We start from the raw sequence: 23,222 nt of genomic DNA, 5'->3' as shown, positions 1-23,222 counted from the left end.
CGTGAGAAGCCGATCTGACCTCCCAAGAGAGCACTCAACCACTGCAAAAAAAAAAAAAGCCACACATCTAATTGGAGAAGTGAGCAAGAGACTGATTATTTAACACGCGAGGATGGAGGAGAAAAGGAGATGAGATGGATGAGCGGGAAGCTTAACTCATTAGAAATCTTTAGATGCATTGATTAGGTCCTGCGATGCAGACGTTTAAAGCATGTGTGCAGCACAATGAATCAGGACGAGCCAATTATGAGGCCTTTGAAGAGGAGGCCAGAGAGCGTCGACTCATCTCGCTCAGTCTTGAACGAATACAGAGATGAATCCTCTACAGAGAGAGAGAGAGAGAGGAGGAAAGAGATACACAGGGTTAGACAGAGTAAATGAAATGTGAGAGGGCCATGCTCTTTCTATTCATCCCTAAGAATGACAATGTGGAAGAATGGCGGTGTAAGAAGATCATAATCCTCTTTCTATATATCTATCTCTCTCTATTCCCGCAGACTCGACATTCCGGTACACGGGCAGTCCGGACAGCCTGCGCTCCCGTGCTCCTATGATCACCCCGGACTTGGAGAGCGGAGTTAAAGTCTGGCACCTGGTGAAGAACCACGAGCACGGGGACCAAAAGGAAGGCGACCGCGGCAGCAAGATGGTATCTGAGATCTACCTCACCCGTCTGCTAGCTACTAAGGTAACACCTCACGTTTTTGTGGTGAATTTTAAACTTAAAGATGAATTGAATAAAGGGCTTGAAATTTACACCCACCAACCAGCCAAATGCGGGTGAAAATCAACCGTGGCGGGTAACACACATCAACTTAACCAGTTTGGTGGGTTATGAACCTCAGTGCTTCCCACACATAGACTTTACTTGGGCGGGCCACCCACGTATAATAACGGCCGCCCAAGTATATTTGGAGACACATTTTTGCTTTTATTATTTTTATCCTTATATACTTTTTATATCCGCGCAAGATAAACTAGTCGTTTCATACCTGCTCGTTACGTGTGCGTCAGAACTGCTCAGTCCCGCTAACATTCCCACAGGCGCTGCATTTTGCAAAGTCACAAGGCGGCACTGTTGCGCTTTCTAAAAGCTCGCGCAACAGCGCTTCAGTCTGATTCAAAGTGATTCTCAATCAATGAAAAGCGCAGATTTATGCCAAGCGATTGCTAATGAACTCAAGTTGATGAATTATTACAATGTCTACTTTATGGCCTTTATATAAAATGTTTTAGATGATTGTAAGAATCTGAAGGATCAGCCTGCAATAGTACAGACATTTCAAAATAAGAGTCCCTGTGTATTTTGGGCTTGTTTATAATTAAAAATCACACGCTAAGTTTTTTCTTTTTCTTTTGGGCATTATTGGTATTTTGTTTACACAATAAATTGTATTTAATTTGATTTCCATTTAATTCATAGTAAATTATTGTAGTCTCTCCCACAGGAAGAAAAGACTAAGAACATTATTTGACACATATATTATTCATTTTATAAATTTTACTAGTAAAATCTGTGTCCCATTCACGGAGAGAGACACTATATGACAACAAGGAGAACATAGGAAAAGGTGAACCATTTAAATGCTGTAATTTTGCATAATTTACAATGCATAATATTAGTATGTAATTAAATGTAATATGCTATGTAATTAAAATTAATTTCAATAAATAAAAATACTTTTAAAAATCACACATTATTTGTTTGTCACATGTAGTAGACCATTTTTGTGCCGTGGGTAATAGGAGGGTTTTTCGCCCAGCTACCACCTCAAGAATATTTCAAACCTGTGGGAAGCACTGAACCTTATATTACATCCTATCCCTATCAGAGCTCCTCCCCTGAACTTTTGTTTATATCCTAGTGATTTACTGTTTTGGACTGCCGCCTTTTACTTAAGAATGACACGTCTGGATTGATACCTCTGAGACGTCTGGCGAAGAGACAATAGGCCACTTTTTTTTAACCTGTTGTCCCTCCATTTAGGGGTCCGATTAATGCAAACTTTCCCGCACTGTTATAAAGACACAGATATTATACCTTTGTGCTTTCATTGATAAATATTTGCCATCAATGTACTAATGTAGAAGGCATATGAATTTTATCATCATGACATCATATATATTGAAATGATGAAATATTTTGGGGCATCAGTTTTTCATTATCATCATCTGACATCTTTGGAGTGAGAATGGGTTGGCTTTTTTAAATAGATGTCACCTGAGAGGCTTCAGTATGCTAAAAATGAATCAGAATTTTTTTTTTATTATTAATCCTATTTTATTTTATTTTTATTGTTTGAGCAATCCATGACTGACTGTCGCAAAACTGAAATGAATTTAATGATTCAGAATCAGATTTGTTAATAAATGTTTAAATCTAATCTGTTATTTTGATAATGTAATAATCTGATATTTCTGATATTTTTGGTTTAGTTATAAGTTCTGAATAGCCGATAACTGCTTTGCTTTTTTCCTTTAGGGTACGCTGCAGAAATTTGTGGATGATCTGTTCGAGACTCTTTTCAGTACGGTGCACAGAGGCAGCGCGCTTCCTTTAGCTATCAAATACATGTTTGACTTCCTGGATGAACAAGCGGACAAGCACGGCATCCATGACACCGATGTTCGCCACACCTGGAAAAGCAACTGGTGAGAGGACACGCTCGTGTACAAACTACCTGACCTCAAGAACGAAAAACGAAAGTTGTTTTTTCCCAGTTTCTGCAACAGAAAGCCATGTAACCTTTCTCTTTCTGTTTTTGTGTATCTTCACAGCCTTCCTCTGCGTTTCTGGGTGAATGTGATAAAGAATCCCCAGTTTGTTTTTGACATCCACAAGAGCAGCATCACGGATGCGTGTCTGTCTGTGGTGGCTCAGACCTTCATGGACTCGTGTTCCACATCTGAACACAGACTGGGCAAAGACTCACCCTCTAATAAGCTGCTTTATGCTAAAGATATCCCCAACTACAAGAACTGGGTAGAAAGGTAAAACAATCGAATGCCATTAACATTATTTAACTTTTTATTTAATGTTATTTTTGCAACAAACTAAACCCCTTCATTCTCATTTTTTTCATATAATGTTAATTCAACAGTACAAACAAGCTCCCATGCAACATTGATTTTCGCTATTGACTATCGCCCCCTGGCTGTCTCCACAGGTACTACGCTGACATCAGCAGGCTGCCAGCCATCTCCGATCAGGACATGAATGCGTATTTGGCAGAACAGGCACGACTTCACTCCAATGAGTTTAACATGCTCAGTGCCCTCAACGAGATTTACTCCTACATTAGCAAGTACAGCGAAGAGGTGAGACGAAAGAAGATTCATCTGAAAACATGCTGTCAACCTTAATGTTCAAAACATTCTCAATCTGCTCTGTATTGAAACCGACTACTGTCTAAAGTGCCTAAACAGAGCCAAATAGTGAATTATAAAATATTTTTTTTTTTTATGGATCGATGGTTCTATACATGTAGCGATTAAAAATACACTAGATCTTCAGACTGTTATGTCAAAGCTGATGTTTCTCATATCTAAAGTAGTATTTTGAATTTTGTTTCTTTTATTATGTTTTTTATTTAAATCATCTTTTAAGATATATATATACTTTGATTTAGTTGCCAAAATATACCTTAATATATATTATACTAGTGTAGTTCCTCAGCCATAAATACTTCTTCCAGATCAATACAGCTTTATTTGTAGAATAACATGCATTGAAACAAGAGGTACTCGTGAAAGAGTTTCACAGAATGATGTCATCTTTAAACAGTCTCCAAAGCCAGCAGCAGGATTCAGAGTCACACACACACACACACTTATGCACAGTGTGGGGACAGACAGGGAGAGAGAATGAATAGGCTTCTGATGAGGAAGATTACACAGCTAGATCACTGACAGCCACTCCGACACAAAGAGCACTAGAGTAGGGCCCACGATGGAGATGTTCCAACCGTAATGGCAGCTCCACTCAGGGGACCCATTAGTCTGACCTTTACTTTACACAGCATTTAGGACAGCGCCAAGAGCCCGGAGACACAGCTCCGCCTGCAGCCTCTCCTCTCGCTCTCATGTAAATATCCTTCTTTGGTTGCTGGTCTGTCTTCTCTTGTCCTCACATTCCTACGTACTCTCTTTTTTGCATATCCTTTCATTCTTTTATATACTAGGTCTGCCTTTCTACAAATAGAGCAGTGATTCCAAACCAGGCATATGTGTACATCAGGGGTACTTGAGCAGATTCCAGGGGGTACTTATAAGATTTTAAGTTTGCTTTAAGTGGATTTAAAGGGTTAGTTCACCCACAAATGAAAATAATGTCATTAATTACTCACCCTCATGCCGTTCCACACCTGTAAGTCCTTCGTTCATCTTCAGAACACAAATGAAGATATTTTTGATGAAATACAATGGCTCAGTGAGGCCTCTATTGCCAGCAATGTCACCAAACCTCTCAAGATCCAGAAAGCTACTAAAGACATTTAACCCTTAAATGCATACCTCGGGTCTTTAGTGACCCGGGACGTCATTCACTACCCTCCTCCTCATTCATTTTTTAAAGTTAGACATCAAATCAATTCATTATAAAGAATATAACAAGAAAAAAATCATACAATTATAAAAGAATTACTATTTTTGTATTCATTTTTTGTACAAAATTGTATAGGGTCGCAAACGACCCGAGGTGTGTATGAGTGTACATATATTTTTTTCTGCACAACAATAATTGAATCTTAGATGACAGAATAAGTCCAATTCTCCTTTATTCCACAAGGTGGCAATGTCTGATACACAATGATGAAGTGACGATTCATTCAGACAAAAAACGAAAGAATAAGCAAAACATGAAATGGCACAGCGATTTACTGCAGAGCAAGTACTGAACGCAATCAAATATGACTGTAACTGTTACTGGATGGACCTGGTAAAGCTGTTAGTGAACGAAATATTGATTTTGAAGATCCTGAAAATTATATAGTTCTGAGAATACATTTGAGATCGCGATTGGGCTCATATTCGTGATCTCAACCATAAAACTAGCCCATTATTTGCTGAATTTACTGGGAAATGAGCTCTGAGGATGACAGTGATGATGGCATAAAACATCTGCTCAAACTGAGCCCTTTCAAGCTCCAAAAGGTAACAAAAGATGATTTATTTTATTCTTCTGTGATTGTTACTCTAATATCAGAGGAGTTTTATATTATCACGACAGGTAGAGATCCTTCCGTGTTAGATATAGATTCGGGTCGATAAAGACCTGAATATGTAAGAATGATTGGCGAAACAGTCATGCATTTAAGGGTTAAAACAGTTCATGTGACTACAGTGGTTCAACCTTAATATTATAGAGCAGCGAGAATACTTTTTGTGCACCAAAAAAAACTAAATAATGACTTTTCAACAATATCTAGTGAAAACACCACTTCATGAAGCTTTATGGATCTTTTGTTTCGAATCAGTGATTTGGAGCGCCAAAGTCATGTGATTTCAGTAAACGAGGCTTTGTTTACGCAATCTGAACCACTGATTCGAAACAAAAGATTTGTAAAGCTACAAAGCAGTGTTTTGAAATCAGCCATAATATGTTGCTTTTAAAATAATGTAAAATCTATCTTTTAGATATTAATGTATAGAGTATATTATTGTTAATCTGCAATTCAGGTTACTTGTCTTGTATTTTTTTCTTTTCTTTTTGATTCACCCAAAAATGACACCTTCAAGTTGTTCCAAACCTGTATGAGTTTCTTTCTTCTGTTGAACACAAAATAAGATATTTTGAAGAATATGGATAACCAAACAGTCGATGGACCCATTGACTTCCATAGTATTTGAAGAAAAATACTTTGGAAGTCAATGGGGTCCATCAACTGTTTGGTTACTGAAATTCTTCAAAATATCTTCTTTTGTGTTCAACAGCATACAGTACAACTTGAGATTGAGTAAATGACTGAATTTTCATTTTTGGGTGAACTATCCATTTAACTAGGGACTCCTGAGCATCTTTCTATCTATCAAACATAAATTCAATACTAAAGTCATCAGACGCCATTTTTAAAGCAGTAACCGTTCAAGATGTCGCCAGTTACCTTTTCTAACTTGCATAGAATGAAGATAGAAAGACTGTATTCGATATTCCATATAATAGGAGTTAAGTTAAAAAGAAAAAGAAAACATGTCTGGTTTGCTGTCAATGAATTGAGCCTTGTGAGTGACAAACAATGTTGAGAAACACGAGTGTAGACCATGAAGCCACTGCTTGTGTTTATTTTCCCTGCAGAATCTCAAAAAAGAAAAAGAAAGCACAAAGCTAAAAGAAGAACATCCTTTTGTTCACCCAGCCAAATGTGTGCGGCGGGACAATCCGTACCTGCATGCAGTAATTCAGATTCATTATACAATGCGAATAGGACAACTGAAAATAATTACCTCTGTCAGCGCTCTGGAGCACTTAACCTGATGAGAGAGGGAGAGAGAGCGCTAGACAGAGAGAGAGAATATGTGCTCTCCTTAAAATGAAGGCGACTGAATCAGACACAATGATGTGGAGAGTGCTCCTGCAGCTGTGCTGAAATGCATGAAAAATTCAGTGCACGCGCTCCTCGTCGAATACATGCTCATGCTGTGAGCCTCTAACGGAAGCTCGGAGCGGCTGTAGAAGTGTTGACCTGCCCTGTAGCTACAGCCGCTGAGACAAACCGAGCAGGTGTGGGCCCAACTTTGCTCCCATGGCAGGCGTCCTGGGAGTACTGGATGCTGATGGAAGATGAAACAGACATCTAGTGCCTCACGATCCTGTTGATGGCTTCCAAATTTGACTTTTATTCATGAATTTGTTTGCCGCAGAGTGGCTCTTAATGGTGAAGTGATACTAATGTAATTCCTTATTGAAGGTGGGAAGAAACTTAAAGCCGAGAAAGGGTGGGCCAAACTTGGCTTGAATGTTGTCTGAGGTGGTATAGCATATTTTAAAGATCCTAACGTTTAACCAAAAGGTTGATGGTTTATTTGAGATTCATGACATTTTGCTTTTGAGCATTTAAAGGGATAGATTACTTTATAGCAGTAGTACTTGTATAGTTTGGATAAACGTCAGTTAAGTGACAGTTTTCATAAAGTTAGAAGTAGTAGATTGATGTGAGTTTCAGAGTCTTTGTTTACAATCAATCATTCTTTCTCAGTTCCAGGAGGAGAGTCCCACATACACCCATCCTCCACTGCCCTCATGTCCACCATTTTAGGCATCTTAAAGATATCATTAATGAAGCTCCTTCTTGGCTAACTGGAAGTGCCCATATCGATCTAATTTCCCATTATTTTCACTGTTTGATGTGCAAATGAGTGGCAGACAGCAGCCACAATGCCACTTCCCACCTTGTTCCTCTGACACCACAGTCAGAGACTATGACATGAGCACAGAGAGGGGTCGATCCTGTCTGTCCGCCCCCTCTCAACATGACTCAACATTTTTGACTGCTCTGTTTTAAAAAAAACACACAGATGGAAAATGAGAGATGGCACTCTGCAGATTGGGTCAGACTCAAGTTATACTTTCCCTTTTAATGAAATATTCATGAAATGAAGTCTCTGGCAATTTTTCTCTCAGAGACTGAAAATTAGTCCAAGTCTTATACCACAGTGAGCAGTAACTGTGATAATTAGATATAAAGTATGCCGTCTGAAGAAAGTGTCTGGTGTTTAATGGTTGCCTGGATCAGTTGTATGTTCTAGTTGCGGATGTATGCGAACGACAGCTTTGTTCACATTAAACCCAATTCGGATTTGTTTGCAAGTGTTAGTCGATCTGTTTGTTTAGACAGTGTAGTCTGTATCTGCCAAGAGACTTTCCTAATATCTAAACATTAAATAAGATATATTTTTCTATTATATTGTAAATATTAAAAATATCTAAGATAAGATACATTTAAATATGATACATTTTTAATATTATATATATTAATTTGTTTTATAAATTATATATGTATATTTATATATATATGTATGTATGTATGTATATATATATATATATATATATATATATATATATATATGTATATATGTATATATGTATATATGTATATATATATATATATATATATATGTATGTATGTATGTATATATATATATATATATAGATATATAAACATATATATATATATATATATGTAGATATGTATATGTATATATAGGTATAGATGTATATGTATATAAGTGTATATGTATATGTATATATGTTTATATGTATATGTATATATGTGTATATATATATATATATATATATATATATATATATATATATATATATATATATATATATATATATATATATGTATATATGTATATATGTATATATATATATATATATATATATATATATATATATATATATATATATATATATATATATATATATATATATATATATATGTGTATATGTATATGTATATATATATATATATATATGTATATGTATATATATCTGTGTGTGTGTGTGTGTGTGTGTATATGTATGTGTATATGTATGTATATATATATATATAATGTATAAAATGTATTTTATTTAAATGTAACTTATCTATAGTATAAAAATATATTGTAAATTTTAAAAATATCTAAGATACATTTTTAATATTATTATGTATAAATATACATACAAAAATGTATCTTATTTAAATTGATCTTAGATATTTTTAATATTTACAATATATTTTTAATATTGTTATATTATACCGTCCATATTATATTTTATTTTTTTTATATATATATATATATATATATATATATATATATATATATATATATATATATATATATATGTAATTTAAATATATCTACTCGTAAATATTTTTAATATTAAGTAAAATATTTAATTTAAATATTTAATATTAAAAATATCTAAGATAGATACATTTTTAATATATATATATATAATTTTTTATATATATATATATATATATATATATATATATATATATATATATATATATATATATATATATATATATATATATATATATATATATATATATATATATATATATATTATTTTTATATATTTTGCTCTCATATCATTAAATATCAGTTTTGTTGCCATGCTCTATTCCTCTGGGATCACATTAAAATATCTAAACTTTTTTATGTGATAAATTTAACTAATTATTATATTATATTATATTATTTTAATTTATTTTATATTTTATTTATATTTTATTCTGCTATAAAGTCATTTCATTAAATGCTGCATTAAATTTTGTGTTAACGCTCCCCCTCTGTCCTCGGATCACATCAAATGCTTTATAAACTTTTCAATTTTTCCGTTGTAATTCCGTTGTAATTCCGTTGTAATTCGTTCTTTAGAGCAAGCGAGATCTGCCCCCTCACCTGACATCTGCCGTAATGCCAGAGTTATTAACACCTTCCTCTGTTCTTTTCATAGATCACTGCTGCACTGGAACAGGACGAGACGGCAAAGAAACAGCGACTGGCCTACAAAGTGGAGCAGCTCATTGCCGCCATGTCGCTGGAGAGCTGAGAGAATGACAAAGCTTGAACGAAGGACGAAAGACTCAGTCAAACCATCATCCAAAGCCTCTTCACACAAAAGAGAGCAACATTGGCTAGAGACATGACACCAACAATAGCTTGTGCTTTTTTTTCTACAATTTTGTGAAGAGGTCAACTTTTAAGACCAATGGACAACCGTTTGATGAAAGCAAGTCACATGGCTTTCATCTTGAGGATTGGATCAAGCGTGGAAACTATGGTGTTCTGTTTTTAGTTTAAAACCTTGTGGGACGAGCAGCTTCCTGAGGCGTTTTGTTTGTTTGTTTGTTTGTTTGTTTATCTATTTGTTTGGTTTGTTTTAGTTCATTTGGTTCGATGTGCCTAGCACTGATTATCGTGATGGATGCAAGACTTGCAGAATCTGAAGAGATGCTGGTACTTCCTCAAAAAACGTGCTTGCTAAAAACCATTTCAGGAGGATTGGACCGAAGGAAACGGACATCTACTGCCTCGCCATTTACCGTCCAGTTGATGGCTTTTACTTCCAAATTTTTATTTTTATACATGAGTGCTTTTTGAGTTTGTTTCATTGAGTCAGCTAGTATAATTCCTCATCTTGGTGTGGCGAAAGTTCAAGTGTCTTTCTGTCCTTGGAAAGCAGCGGCTGCTACCAACACGTGTGTGCATGTCGACACAGTAGTACAAACTTTCGAGTCCCTCCGAACTAAGAGACCACGAGGCATCTACATGGTTTGGGAGCTACTGAAACTAACAAAAAGGGGGTCAAGGTTCAACCAGCATGTCCCTAATTGACTGCAAAGGACCAGAAACCAGTATCAAACTGGACGAACTCCGCTCTACGGTCTCTCTGTGTGCATATGTCCTGTTTTCTACACGTTAGCGTATGTGAATGTACAAACGTTACTCTATTTTGTCTTCGCATTTTTGTTGCTTTTCTAAAACGGGAGTCAGTTGAGCTGATCTCTCCGGCACGACGTCCTAAAGAACTGAACCTCCTTCTCCATAATAGCGCTGCTGAGATTCAGATAGGAAAGCAGCGATGAGTAGCACCTTCAGCTCAAATCACGTGTGGAGAAACCCCACCTTCCCTTTCAATCGAATGGACTCGGATCTTACCAGAAAGTATTAATTATTATGTATGGTCCAATGTGTGTGTAGTCTGCATGCATTATACAGTACCTCATATTAAAAAAAATAATGTCTCCTTTCCCATTTACTCCTACGTTCAAGTGCCAAGAGGTCACGTGAGTTGCGGATGACTCAGAGGAACGCCGTTGATGTAATATACCATGTCACTTCCTTTCCGTACACACCTGTCGGGATTAAGTGCCAAAAGATCGCTTACTTACGCACTTGTCGGTTGATGCTTTATTAAGGGAACGGACCCTGTATACTGTAAAAAAAAAAAAATCTCCGGTTTAGAAGTTTCATTCTCACCACTCGCAAATTCAGGTACGAAAAGACCATGAGCTTGGAACGGTATTTGTAAATATAAAAAGTATTTGTAAAATACTTTAGATGTCTGGGATAGCTGGAGTGGGTTCTTTCCAATCGCTTTTGTTTTGGGTTTTTTTATTCCCTCATCTGACATGAAATATGTCAACAGAACGCATGAACAAAAGACAACATAGCTTTCATTTATAATGCATGATGGCAGGTAGAGCTGTTTTTGAAGATCATCCGAACCAAAATAGACAAGGTCGTTCAGGTTAGAGGCATCTTAGGTTCACAGAGGCATCAGGGAGAGACTTGACTTCTCCTCAGTAAAAATGCAGTATCGGATGTGAAGAAATAGACTCAAATGGCGCTTGTTGTTTTCCCCCTGTGGCCTTAGAACATTTAATCTGTTGTTTCTAGTTGATTTAATCAGCGACGTGTCATTTTTCTCCCTGTCTTTGTTAGCTGTGTTTGAGACTGATCAGATAAAGAGAGGCAATGCGACGATGAAGAAGGGTGGAGGAGGCATGCCCTCTCTCAGACGGCTGCTGGGTGGTGTCTGCCGGAGTGTTTGAGAAGCATAGGAATGAGATGGAGAGAGAGACAGACCCCTTTAGCTTCAGATTCCTCCTGCTGCTTTGAAGCTCGCCTTTGATCTCAACTAGTCGTGTGCACAGTGTGATCAGGAGATAAAAAAAATACACATCAAAAATAGGATCCAGTGCAGGAGTTTGCAAATGAAGAGCTGCATGAAAGACAATGAATTAATCTGTAAAAGGAATAGTTCACCCAGACGATTCTATCATCGTTTACTCGCCCTCATGTCCATTAGAAACCTGTTTGACTTTGAATGATGCTCGCAAGCTTTATGAAGGATACAAAAGCATCATAAAAGTGGTACTTATGTCTTAAGGCTTCAGAAGTCATAGGATAGATGCGGCTTAGAGACGGACCAAAATGAAGTCTTGAAAGAGAAAGTGTGATTTGGTGAATCGTTCAGACTGCTTTTGGGAACTGAATCAACTAGTTCATTGAAAAGATCCGAGTCATAAGAGTGATTCTGAAAAATCAAGGTGGCAAGGTTTAAAGGGTTAGTTCACCCAAAAATGAAAATTCTGTCATATTACTCACCCTCATGTCGTTCCACACCCGTAAGACCTTAAGATGTTTTTGATAAAATGCGATGGTTCAGTGAGGCCTCCATTGACAGCAAGTTAATTAACACTTTCAAAGCCCTAAAGGTACTAAAAACATATTTAAAACAGTTCATGTGACTACAGTGGTTCAACATTAATATTATGATGAGAATACTTTTTGTATGCTTTTCAACAATATCTAGTGATGGGCGGTTTCCAAACACTGCTTTGAAGCTTTACAAATCTTTTGTGGTTCGGAGTGCCAAAGTCACGTGATTTAAGTAAACAAGGCTTCGTTTATGCGATCCGAACTCACTGAACCATTGGATTTTATCAAAAAATATCTTAATTTGTGTTCCGCAGATGAACAAAGGTCTTATGGGTGTACAATGACATGAGGGTGAGTAATAAATGACATTATTTTCATTTTTGGGTGAACTAACCCTTTAAGGTGAATAATGAGAAATCGAGGTCCGATTCTCACACAAAATTCTTGTATAACTTCATAAGACATGTTTTATGGTGCATTTGTGTCCTTTTTGAAATGTGAAAGTTTCATATGGATTTATATGGAAAAGGGTGACCTGGACAGTCTTTACTGCAAAAAAAAAAAAGGAAAAAAAAGTGATTTCAGTGTCTTTGTTTTCCAGAACAAACATCTAAACATTCTTAAATCATTTTGGGGTAAGAAAAAAAATCTTAAAAATCTTAGTTTATTTGTCTTTTCCCATTGGCAGATATTTTTAAGCATTAGCTTCTTCTTTTTTTTTAATGAAAAGAAACAAGATGTTATTACAGTATTTTGCTTCTCAAATAAATATATATTGATTTAAGAATGTTTAGATTGTGTTCCCTGGAAGAATGAATGTCATATCATTAAATTATGACAGATTTTCCATTTTGACATGAAATATTACTTGAAGTTATGGCATAATTCCACTCTTCCTAAACAACCACACATTCCTCTAACAAACACACACTACTGTATAGTCAACATATGTGAATTTACAAGCCATGTCAGTGACATTAGGGTCCATGACAAAGCTTCCTACTTTCGGTTATCCACAGTCTTCCCCGTTTACCGTTCATCAGAGCCCATCCTAGCTCTACATGGGCAAGAGACCTTCCGTTGACCCCACTGCCCTTTGCGGATGCGGCTCAGTTTTATTGTGAAGCTTTTTTGCTGCCACATTAGTCGAGGAGGGACGACTCTCCTGCTTGTGCAAAAATTCAGAGAACGAAATGTATTCTGGTCCTAACATTTTGTTCGAAATGACGTGGCACAGGAAATTGCACTTTGTTGAGAGAGATTTCAGTAGCTCAACGCTTATTAATGTTTATTAGAAGACATTTGATCCCTTGAAAAAAAAAGTTAATTATAATTTTTATTGCGCTATTCTGCAGAGCAGAATAAAATTTGACAGCACTGGGCAGCTTTCTGGAATATCAGCAGTCGTCTGTGGCGGTCACAACTGCTGTTCATTTTATATTTGGCACGAATCGACAGACTTGGAAGCAATTTTGTGCACTTTTATTGTTTTTAGCTCATGTTTTGCTCTGTGATGGAATAGCATGCTACGAACAAGTGAAATGTTCATATTCTCTTCATATTACCGATCGCAAACAAAAACGAGAGCGTAAAAGGATTTTGTAGTCAGTTTGATCACCTCAGAGGTGAATATCCTTCCATTTACAATCACGCAAAATTATTAACCAATCTCTCTTTGTAGACACTGGAGTTCTGTAACATAGTACATAGAAATAATAATGACCTCGATGATGATGATGATGAAGATGATGATGATGATAATAATAACACTTATGGTTGTCTGTTCTTGTTGTTTTTTAAGTGTTGTGAAAATTGTAAGAGAGTTAAAGTATTTAAAAAGAAAAAAGTCGGTCTTGTTTTTTTAATTGCTTTTGTTTTGTTATATTATATTACTGTGTACCTATTGTAAATATGAAGCACACCTATTTTGCAAGCCAAGGATTCACTTTGTACTGTTGTTATATATAAATAAAATTTACTGGTTAAAAATGGTGGTTCTACTCGACTCATTGAGAAATATCCCTGTGGTATACCCTACCCTGTCATTATCTGAAACAGAATGACTTCTGTCAGCCCCGAGGGGAAAAATAGCCTCACATTCATCCCACTTAGTTGGGGTTAATCTAGGGATGCAATTTAAACCCTGCCATCAATGAACACTCGCACTCAGCGTAACAAGGTAACCAATGGAGCTTAAACAGCCCAGCGCTGCAGTTTGTCTTTCCACGTGGCCATTATCCCTAGCTGGACATTTCTCTCACACCACACTCAGACAAATTACATTACAATGGTAATGGGCCGGTGGTTTCTGATTGGATGGCCGTGTAAAATGCTCCCAGCGGGACTGAGGTGGATGCGCTGGTTTTTAATCAATACAGATGTCTAGTTCGGGCAAGAAAACCACCAAATACAGCCTAAGGCAATGTGTTTTGTAACTTTATTCACCGTAACCTTCATTCGCAGTTTTTAAAGGCGTGGTTCATTGCGATTTCACTTTTTGAACTTTAGTTGGTGTGTAATGTTGCTGCTTGAGCAAAAACAGTATCTGCAAAGTTACAGTGCTGAAAGTTCAATGCAAACGGAGATATTGTCTTTTAAAGTTATTGCAGTTTAATGCCTACAAAAACGACCTGGGGTGTGTTTCCCGAAAGCATCGTTAGCCAACTATGGTCTTAAGTCCCATTGAACTCTATTAGTAACGATGGAATTTGCGACCATAGTTCGCTTTGGGAAACGCACCCCTGGTTTGGACTACGACGAGCTTCTTCCCGTGTTGGTGACATCATAAACCCTGCATTTAATGCAAACCCTGCCCACGGGAACACGCAACAAAGTGGGCGAGGCCATGTCACATTCATACAAGTCTTCTGTGTTTGGGCTTCCTAGGGATGCTGGACTTCGGGAACAATGTTTAAAATTTTTCTGTTCCTGACAATTATAGTGTTAATTTAGCTGTCTGTGCTGCACATTTTACGGAAGACAGCTTCCAGGATCTACATGAGTTCAATGCTGGATTTGCACAAAGGCTACTACTGAAAGATGAAGCAGTTCCCACTTTAAAAGCAGAAGCTGCTGTTTATGGGCCCCAACCTGTACGTATGTTTTGTTTTTTTTATAATGTTTAGCGATTTTGGCTTCGTAATAATGTCACAGAGTTCAGTCATGAAGTTGTGTGAACAACTTACGGCATCCGTGTACGTCCGAGCACGTGCGCACATTGGTCAGAGGGGTAATAATGTGATTAAGGTGTTTACATGTCTGTTTATTGCGATTAAAATACAGAATACACCACCTAGTTTAATGTAATTATGGTTACTACAAATATGAGCTTAATCACTTTCGTTTGATGGAAGTATTGCATTTACATGAGGTAAAGTTTAATCGCAATATTGCCAAAATCCCATTATAATCGCATTATGAGAGTCAGTAACAACACTGATTTGGTATGACACAATGGTAAGTACTGTAAATGATGACAGAACTCTATGAATTGTCCCTTTAAAGGTGCCCTAGATTCAAAAATTGAATTTACCTTGGCATAGTTAAATAACAAGTGGTCAGTACATGGAAAAGACATACAATGAGTTTCAAACTCCATTATTTCCTCCTTTATATAAATCTCATTTGTTTAAAAGACCTCAGAAGAACAGGCGAATCTCAACATAACACCGACTGTTACGTAACATTTGGGGTGTACGCCCCCAATATTTGCATATGCCAGCCCATGTTCAAGGCATTACAAAAGGGCAGTCAGTATTAACATCTGGATGAAAGGCATTACACAAGGGCAGAACGTCTGGATGTGCACAGCTGAATCATCAGACTAGGTAAGCAAGCAAGGACAATAGTGAATAATGGCAGATGGAGCAATAATAACTGACATGATCCATGATATAATTATATTTTTAGTGATATTTGTAAATTGTCTTTCTAAATGTTTCGTTAGCATGTTGCTAATGTACTGTTAAATGTGGTTAAAGTTACCATCGTTTATTATTGTATTCACGGAGACAAGAGCCGTCGCTATTTTCATTATTAAACACTTGCAGTCTGTATAATTCATAAACACAACTTCATTCTTTATAAATCTCTCCAACAGTGTAGCATTAGCCGTTAGCCACGGAGCATAGCCTCAAATTCATTCAGAATCAAATGTAAACATCAAAATAAACACTGTACTTATGCGATTAGACATGTTGCATGATGAACACTTTGTAAAGATCCATTTTGAGGGTTATATTCGCTGTTTGAACTTTTTTTATGTTGTTTAAGGCAAGCGCGAGCTCTTGGGGCGTGGAGCACGAGATTTAAAGGGCCACACACCCTGAATCTGCATTTCTAATTATGCCCCAAAATAGGCAGTTAAAAAAATGAATTTAAAAAATATATGGGGTATTTTGAGCTGAAACTTCACAGACATATTCAGGGGACACCTTAGACTTATATTACATCTTTAAAAAAAAAAAGTTCTAGGGCACCTTTAAGAAGCCTAGTGGGGACTCCAGCATAGTAGCATAGCAGCCCATGCTAAAAAAAAAAAAATCCAACTAGCAACAACACAACATATGCTGGTTAGCATCTATGCAGTGTTTTTCAGTAGGGACCTCACATGGGTTGCTGAAGAACATGGGGATCTGTGGTTTGGCTCTGTTTCTTATTACCTGCAAGGCTGCAGGATAAATCGCCCCAGCAGCTGCAGCAGCTAGCTAAACGACCTATGAGGAAAATAGCTGCTGGTCGATTTAGTTTTTCAACCGCCATCCATCTGTCATTGATGGTTATGCATCTAGTCAATATTAGCTAGTTTGGTGAGGCCTGTCGCTAATTAGCTGGTCAAATAGATAGAGGTCCGGTACAGTCCGCGCGGCTCAAAGGGCGCCATCAACTGCAGCCATCAATAATGAAAGAGGCTGCGTGTAATAGCTGGTCATAAATATTTTAGCGTGTGCTCTGCCGAGACCACTGATAGCCATTGAGGTGCTGCCCAAGGCAGTGGAGCAGGTTTTAGTGCAACTTCATTAGCCGTGATACTTCACAGTGAATGCTGATGGCTTGTCGATGTGTTTTGATGTGGGAATGTGAGAAGCTTTCAATAGCAAGTTAAGAATGTTTGTTAAAAGAGGTGCTTGTTTAAGCTTAATTGGCAATTATGTCAATTTGAAATGGTTATTCTATAGTAGACTAATGTATATGTACATGTGTAAGTCTCACAAAAAAAAAAATCTAGGACTTAGTATCAATTTAAATGATCAGATTGCACCTATGATAAAGGGTTTGAAAAAATAAAAAATTTAAAATTTAAAAAAAGTGTTCCTTTGGCTCAATTTGCCGCAGGTTAGGGGTAAGTTGCACCATCAGGGGGTAAACTGACCATCTAACTGAATCTGAATCAAACCCATATCAAATTTTAAAGACAACTGACCTCTTTTAATTAGTTTTCCTAATAGTCACATTTCTTTTCTTAAAGTTAATTTAAACAACATAAAACCAACCAAATAAAGTTTAAATTTCAATATTTGTTTGCATTTCTGAAACAATTTGTTGAACACCAAAGTTGTAACCTTCCCAAAAACAGAGAGTTTGTAGAATAAAACTACAAAGAAACTTAATTGAATGAATGTCACTGAAACTAATAAACATTTTATTCAAAAGGTTATTGGTGTGATAGGTTTTCTGCAGTGTTGAACATGTTAGGCCATTGGGGACTACAGATTAGTGTTGTTTTTGGCGGGCTGTTTTAATTTTAGTTTTAGTCTAGTCTTTGTGTCAAGCTGTCATTTTAGTTTTTATTAGTTTTAGTCACGTTCACACTCTTTTTAGTCTAGTCAAGTTTCAGTCGACTAAAAGTCTGAGCATTTTAGTCTTATTTTAGTCAGAATTATCCATGACTATTTTCATCTAGATTTAGTCCACGATTACTGTTGACATTTTAGTCTTATTTTAGTCAATGAAAAATTTATTTTAGTCTCTTTTTAGTAATGCAATTCTATTTAACCCAATCAGTATAGTATAGTACTTAGTAGTATAGACAAAAGTACAATTTTCTTTTAGCCAAACCCATTTTAAATAAGGTTATCTTTATTATATTGTTACCTACATTATATAGATAATACCTTATTATAATGCCTTGAGATGTCTCTTATCCCTTTAAGACCTGGAGGCTTTTTTGGAGTTTTTTTTTTTTTTCTTTTTCTGAGCAACAAACACAAAAATAAAAGACTCATAACTCCAAACCTATAGCAAGGAAAGTCAAAAGATAGTTATCATTTGATAGAACACTTTTTAATTTTTAGAAAATATAAATTACATTACATTTGGACATTTTCATGCTGAAAAACTGCTTATAAGACATATATATATGAGCAATATCACACGAGTAGCCGCAGGTAATCACAGCGTGCTGATATACAGCCATATCGCACGGCTACTCGTGTGATATTGCGTTTATACAACAGTTCGACGGCACGAGTGTGTAAATAAATAAGAACAACAACGGAGTGTCTTTAAAACCCTCTTTTGTGCAGCACTACTTCCTTCCGCCACGGATTCAAATCTCAATTTGACAGTTGGACCAAGCCTCCGTTACTAATTCTAAAACGTCACTTCAGATCTAGTAACGAAGGAACGTTTCAAAGCTCAAGTTGTCAGTTAAACTAAGCCTCCGTTGCTAACTCTAAAATGTCACTTTAGAACTAGTAACGAAGGAACGTTGAGTCGCTTCATTGAAACACATTGACTTTTCTACAGTATTAGAGAGAGAGAGAGAGAGAGAGTAGGCTATTACCTGTGTCTGGTATATTGCATTACATTCATTCATCAAGTCGATGTCCATAATATTACATCCTTTATACAAGTCCGTTTGAATGTCCGCTGAGGTAAGGGATCGTTGTATTTGTCTTTTTTTCAGCTTTGGGAATTTTCCATCCATAACACCACAACGTTAAAACAACTTCCTTTTGCAAAAGTTCCTTTCAATTTAAAAGTCTCACCGACTAATTCTCCTGTAAAGTGTTGCCGCCATCTAATGGCGTATTAATGTAATGTTCACTCAATCCATATTACTTAATGGACATATTTATATAAAATAATATTTATTGAACAAAATATAAGCACAATTGTACAGTTCAGTCAAACATAAAGCACTAGTTATTAAAAAAATAGGTCACCATTTACGCTGGTACGTGGGTTTTACAAATATTTAACGAATGAAAAGGATTTTAAAGAGCTTGTGACCAAACCTTCTAACTCCATTGGATCCTCAAACTGTCAATCAAGCCTCATTAATCCGCCTCACCTCGTGAATGAAGTGCGCACGCAGTTTGGACATCTCTGTGCAATGCAAAGGTACATAAAGATCTGATGTTTGAAAAAAAAACAAATTAAAGTGTTTTGTTTACTCAAAAAAAACATATGTTTATAAAGTTTAATGTTTTACATATTTGAAGCGGAGAAGAGTCTGATGTCCGTCTAGTTGTAGTCAATGTGCTATATAAGGATGTAACGTAACGGTTATTATTATCAAATTTAATATAGCACAATTCGACTTGCTCTGTAACAAATAATAGATTAATAAGACCAAAGATTGCCCGTTCTATGTAAATTGAATTATGTCTCGTGTTTAACCACTATAAGAGCCAGCGGCAAATCCCCGAGGCACTGGCCGAGATGAAGCTGTTCTCGGCGGTTACAGAAGCACTGAACGGCCGCTGACGCACTCAAGCTCGCATCTCCGAAAACGCCAAAACAAATTGTAAAATAGGCGCTGTTATTAAATATGAGTCACATATTTCAGGTCTAAACAACTACATTCTCGCTTAAAAAACTATTAAAACTACAGTTCGTGGTACAAGGAGTAGTATTTGTAAAAATTACGGTTGATTTGATCGGCCGCCATGACGGTCACTTCAAGCGGAGTGATACAAACGGTGAAAAGGCAGTAGGAGTGCTGTTATCACTGAAATATCGCATGGCTATCAGCCAATCACATTCGAGAACCAGACAGAACTGTTGTATAAATATGAAGAGTTTCGCTGCAAAACGAAATAACTCCGTTTTTAAAATTTTTGTCAAAACATGTTTTTTATGTTATCATGCTATTATTTTGTTTTATGGTGCTACTTAGCTGTATTTTTTAAGTTATGAAGGTTTAAATCAAAACAAACCAACTGCAGTTGAATTGATATTAATTGGAATGCACAACCAAAAAACAAGATTTTTGAAAATTTAAAAAAACGTTTTGCAACAAAACTCTTCATATATATATATATATATATATATATATATATATATATATATATATATATATATATATATATATATATAATATCTATATATATATTTCATTTTATAATTTTCTTTTTTTTTTTTTTGACATGGAATAACTCAGGAAGGCAATAAGATCAGAGAAATTATTTTTTGGTGATGCTCTCCTACATGTGAGCTGCATCTGGTTCAAATTTTGTGGTGATAAAGTGTTATTCATTTTTCCGCAGCTAGATGGCACCCACAGGTGGTAAACCACATTTAGTCTTGTTTTTATTCGTCAACAATATTGCATTATACATTTAATTATAGTCATCGTCACATGACCAGCATTTACGTTGCGTCTCGTCTCGTTTTCTTCACGTGATAAAGGTTCGTTGACGACGATATTTAGTTATTATTTTAGTTGACGAAAGCAACACTACAAAAGGTGAAAAAATACATGATTATAACCTGGTACAAAGCATCTTCTGGTTCTTATCAGAGAAGGATTTGGAGTATTTTACACTGTCCCTATCAAATAAATTGGTAACACTTTAGAATGATAAACTATGCAGGAAGTAATGCAGGACAAATGAGTACAACCAAAGTCCCTTTAAGTGTTATTCTATACTCTTTGGTAGTACTACATTAACTTCAGTGCCTTAGTTATGGTGGGCTAAGTTGAACTGCTGGATCAACTTACCCCACAGCATTTGGTTCACTTTGCCCCATAGCTGCCATTTTTAAAAAAAAAAAAAAAAAAAAAAAAAATAACTTACCAATTCAGGCTAATATTTAGCTAAATGATGGCTGTACGTTGGTAAATCACCAACATGCATCGTAATTATTTTTAGACCTGGATAAATTTGCTTTGATGTAGCAGCCATTTCATCTGATATGTTAAAATTTTACTCTGACAAGCCAAACATTGGTGTTAACCACTCCTCCTGTGTGCTTCTCCTTTTCACAGTTTGGCAGAAATGATGGATGGTTCCAAAATGTATGATCACATGACCCAAAAAGTGTACGGTTGCCAAGATACAGGCAGTGGGTCAACTTACCCAATGGCTCATCTTACCCCATTGGTGTATGACCATGAAGTTTATACACTTTATTCAGAGTATACATTATGTTTATCCTGCTGAAAAAAAAAAAAAAAAAAAAAAGTTGGTTAGATTGGTTTAGGCCTTTTTTCTGCTGGTCACTTTGGGAGAACAGCTGCCCAACTAGCTAAACGCCAGCTTGATCAGGCTTGAAGAGCTACTAGACCATCTTAAACCAGCTGAGATCAGCAAACCACATTATTAGGCTGCTTTTATTTCAGCAGGATAATTTGATGGGAAGGAAAACGACGTTGCAGCAACAGGACCTTTGGTACCAACAGTATTAATCTTTCTTAGTAGACATACTCCTTGGGCTACACAATTAATCAGAAAAATAAATGCAATTACAATTACGGCTGCTGGGATTGCAATGGCCAATCAGAGGAGTTTGTATTCATCACTGGCATAGACTCTGCTTTGTAGAGTGCTGCAGGATCGAGTCCTAAAACCCTGAAACTTCTGGCTCCATCGTCCCAAGGTCAGTGGGTTTTTTCAATAGGTTGTTGGTTAAATGCCTGAGGGTTGTGGTTAACTCAATTTTAAGATATTTTAATCACATTTTATGCTAGAACATAAAATACATCAGTATTACCCCATGATTTTTTTAAGCTTTTACAAAAAGGTGGTTGCTAACAATTGGCTAAATGGGACTACTGAGGTTGCGAGAAACATTAAATATCATCACACTGAACAGGAAACTACTCTAGTCCGCTTTTACAGCCTTGTTTTGTTCATACTTGCAAACGAATCTAAAACTTCCTAATCTAAAGCTAATGTAAAACTTATAGGCCTAGTTTCACAGACAGGGTTTAGGATTAGGCCTCAGTTTGATTAGGACATTTATGTAGCTTTTATAAACATTCCTTTAGTAAAAAAAAAAAAAAAAACATTACTAGTGTGTATCTTGATAAAAAACAATGGCACTGATATATATTAAGAAGATTTTCAGTGCAAATTGCTTTCAACAGTTAAAACAGCTCAAACATGCATTTTAGTCTGGGACTAGGCTTGGTGACGTTGAAGGCATTTGACTGTGGTGTAGTTTGTTTATATAGTTTATGCTTTAGCTTTTTACTTCTGGTGATTGTATATTCCTGAAAATGTAATAAATGTTGTGTTCATTTTTGAAGATTATACTGAAGAACAAAACATGTAAGAATCATACATTTTTGTTGGTCAGAGCTTATTTTCTGCAATAACTCAAAAACCAATAGAAATGAAATGAGGCTATGAGGGATAGACTTACCATGTTTTCAATGGCATCTGCTGTAAAAAGCTGTATAAAGCTCCTAGATCACTTATAATTTTTTCACAGCTCATGTTGTCTGGAGTTTTATTTCTACTGAAATTTCTTAGAAAGATATTTTTGCAGTGTTTCGTCAGCAGAACTATCCCAAAACACATTAAATAATAGTAAAACCCACTGTAGAGATGTATTACTATCCCTCACAGCCTCGCTTTCATTCCAGTTAAAAATCAAAGATTGCGCGGCTATGAATAAGGTCAATGGAAAAATTCTATTGTTTTTTGTCAAGGGAACTAGAGTACTAAAAAATGAACTTCTGGGTTGGTCTACAAAATTTCATCATCCCCGCAGCACAGTCTACCATCGCAAAATATTTGTTCATTTTATTCTCACTTAGTTAAAGGTGCTAAAGAGGATGTTTTGTTTTATACATTTTTGCAATATTACTTGAAACTGTCTTTACTAACTGA

General features: G+C 36.0%; 1 protein-coding gene across 3 annotated transcripts in view; it reads left to right on the top strand.

Moving 5' to 3' along the window:
* plxna2 (plexin A2) overlaps nucleotides 1–14,132 on the top strand; it is a 229,311-nt gene extending 215,179 nt beyond the window's left edge. For all 3 annotated transcript variants that reach the window (XM_067372377.1, XM_067372379.1, XM_067372378.1), the window contains exons 28-32: nucleotides 498–688; nucleotides 2,483–2,652; nucleotides 2,779–2,991; nucleotides 3,168–3,318; nucleotides 9,449–14,132. In XM_067372377.1, the coding sequence (XP_067228478.1) occupies nucleotides 498–688; nucleotides 2,483–2,652; nucleotides 2,779–2,991; nucleotides 3,168–3,318; nucleotides 9,449–9,544 (821 nt within the window). In that variant the 3' untranslated portion in view covers nucleotides 9,545–14,132. The remainder of the gene's footprint in view (nucleotides 1–497; nucleotides 689–2,482; nucleotides 2,653–2,778; nucleotides 2,992–3,167; nucleotides 3,319–9,448) is intronic.
* Nucleotides 14,133–23,222: the final 9,090 nt, after the last annotated feature.

The sequence above is a fragment of the Chanodichthys erythropterus genome, chromosome 20, assembly GCF_024489055.1.
Source record: "Chanodichthys erythropterus isolate Z2021 chromosome 20, ASM2448905v1, whole genome shotgun sequence".
Classification (NCBI taxonomy): Eukaryota; Metazoa; Chordata; class Actinopteri; order Cypriniformes; family Xenocyprididae; genus Chanodichthys; species Chanodichthys erythropterus.
The sequence above is the reverse complement of the archived record's forward strand: the minus strand, read 5'-3'. Positions and strand labels throughout refer to the sequence as shown.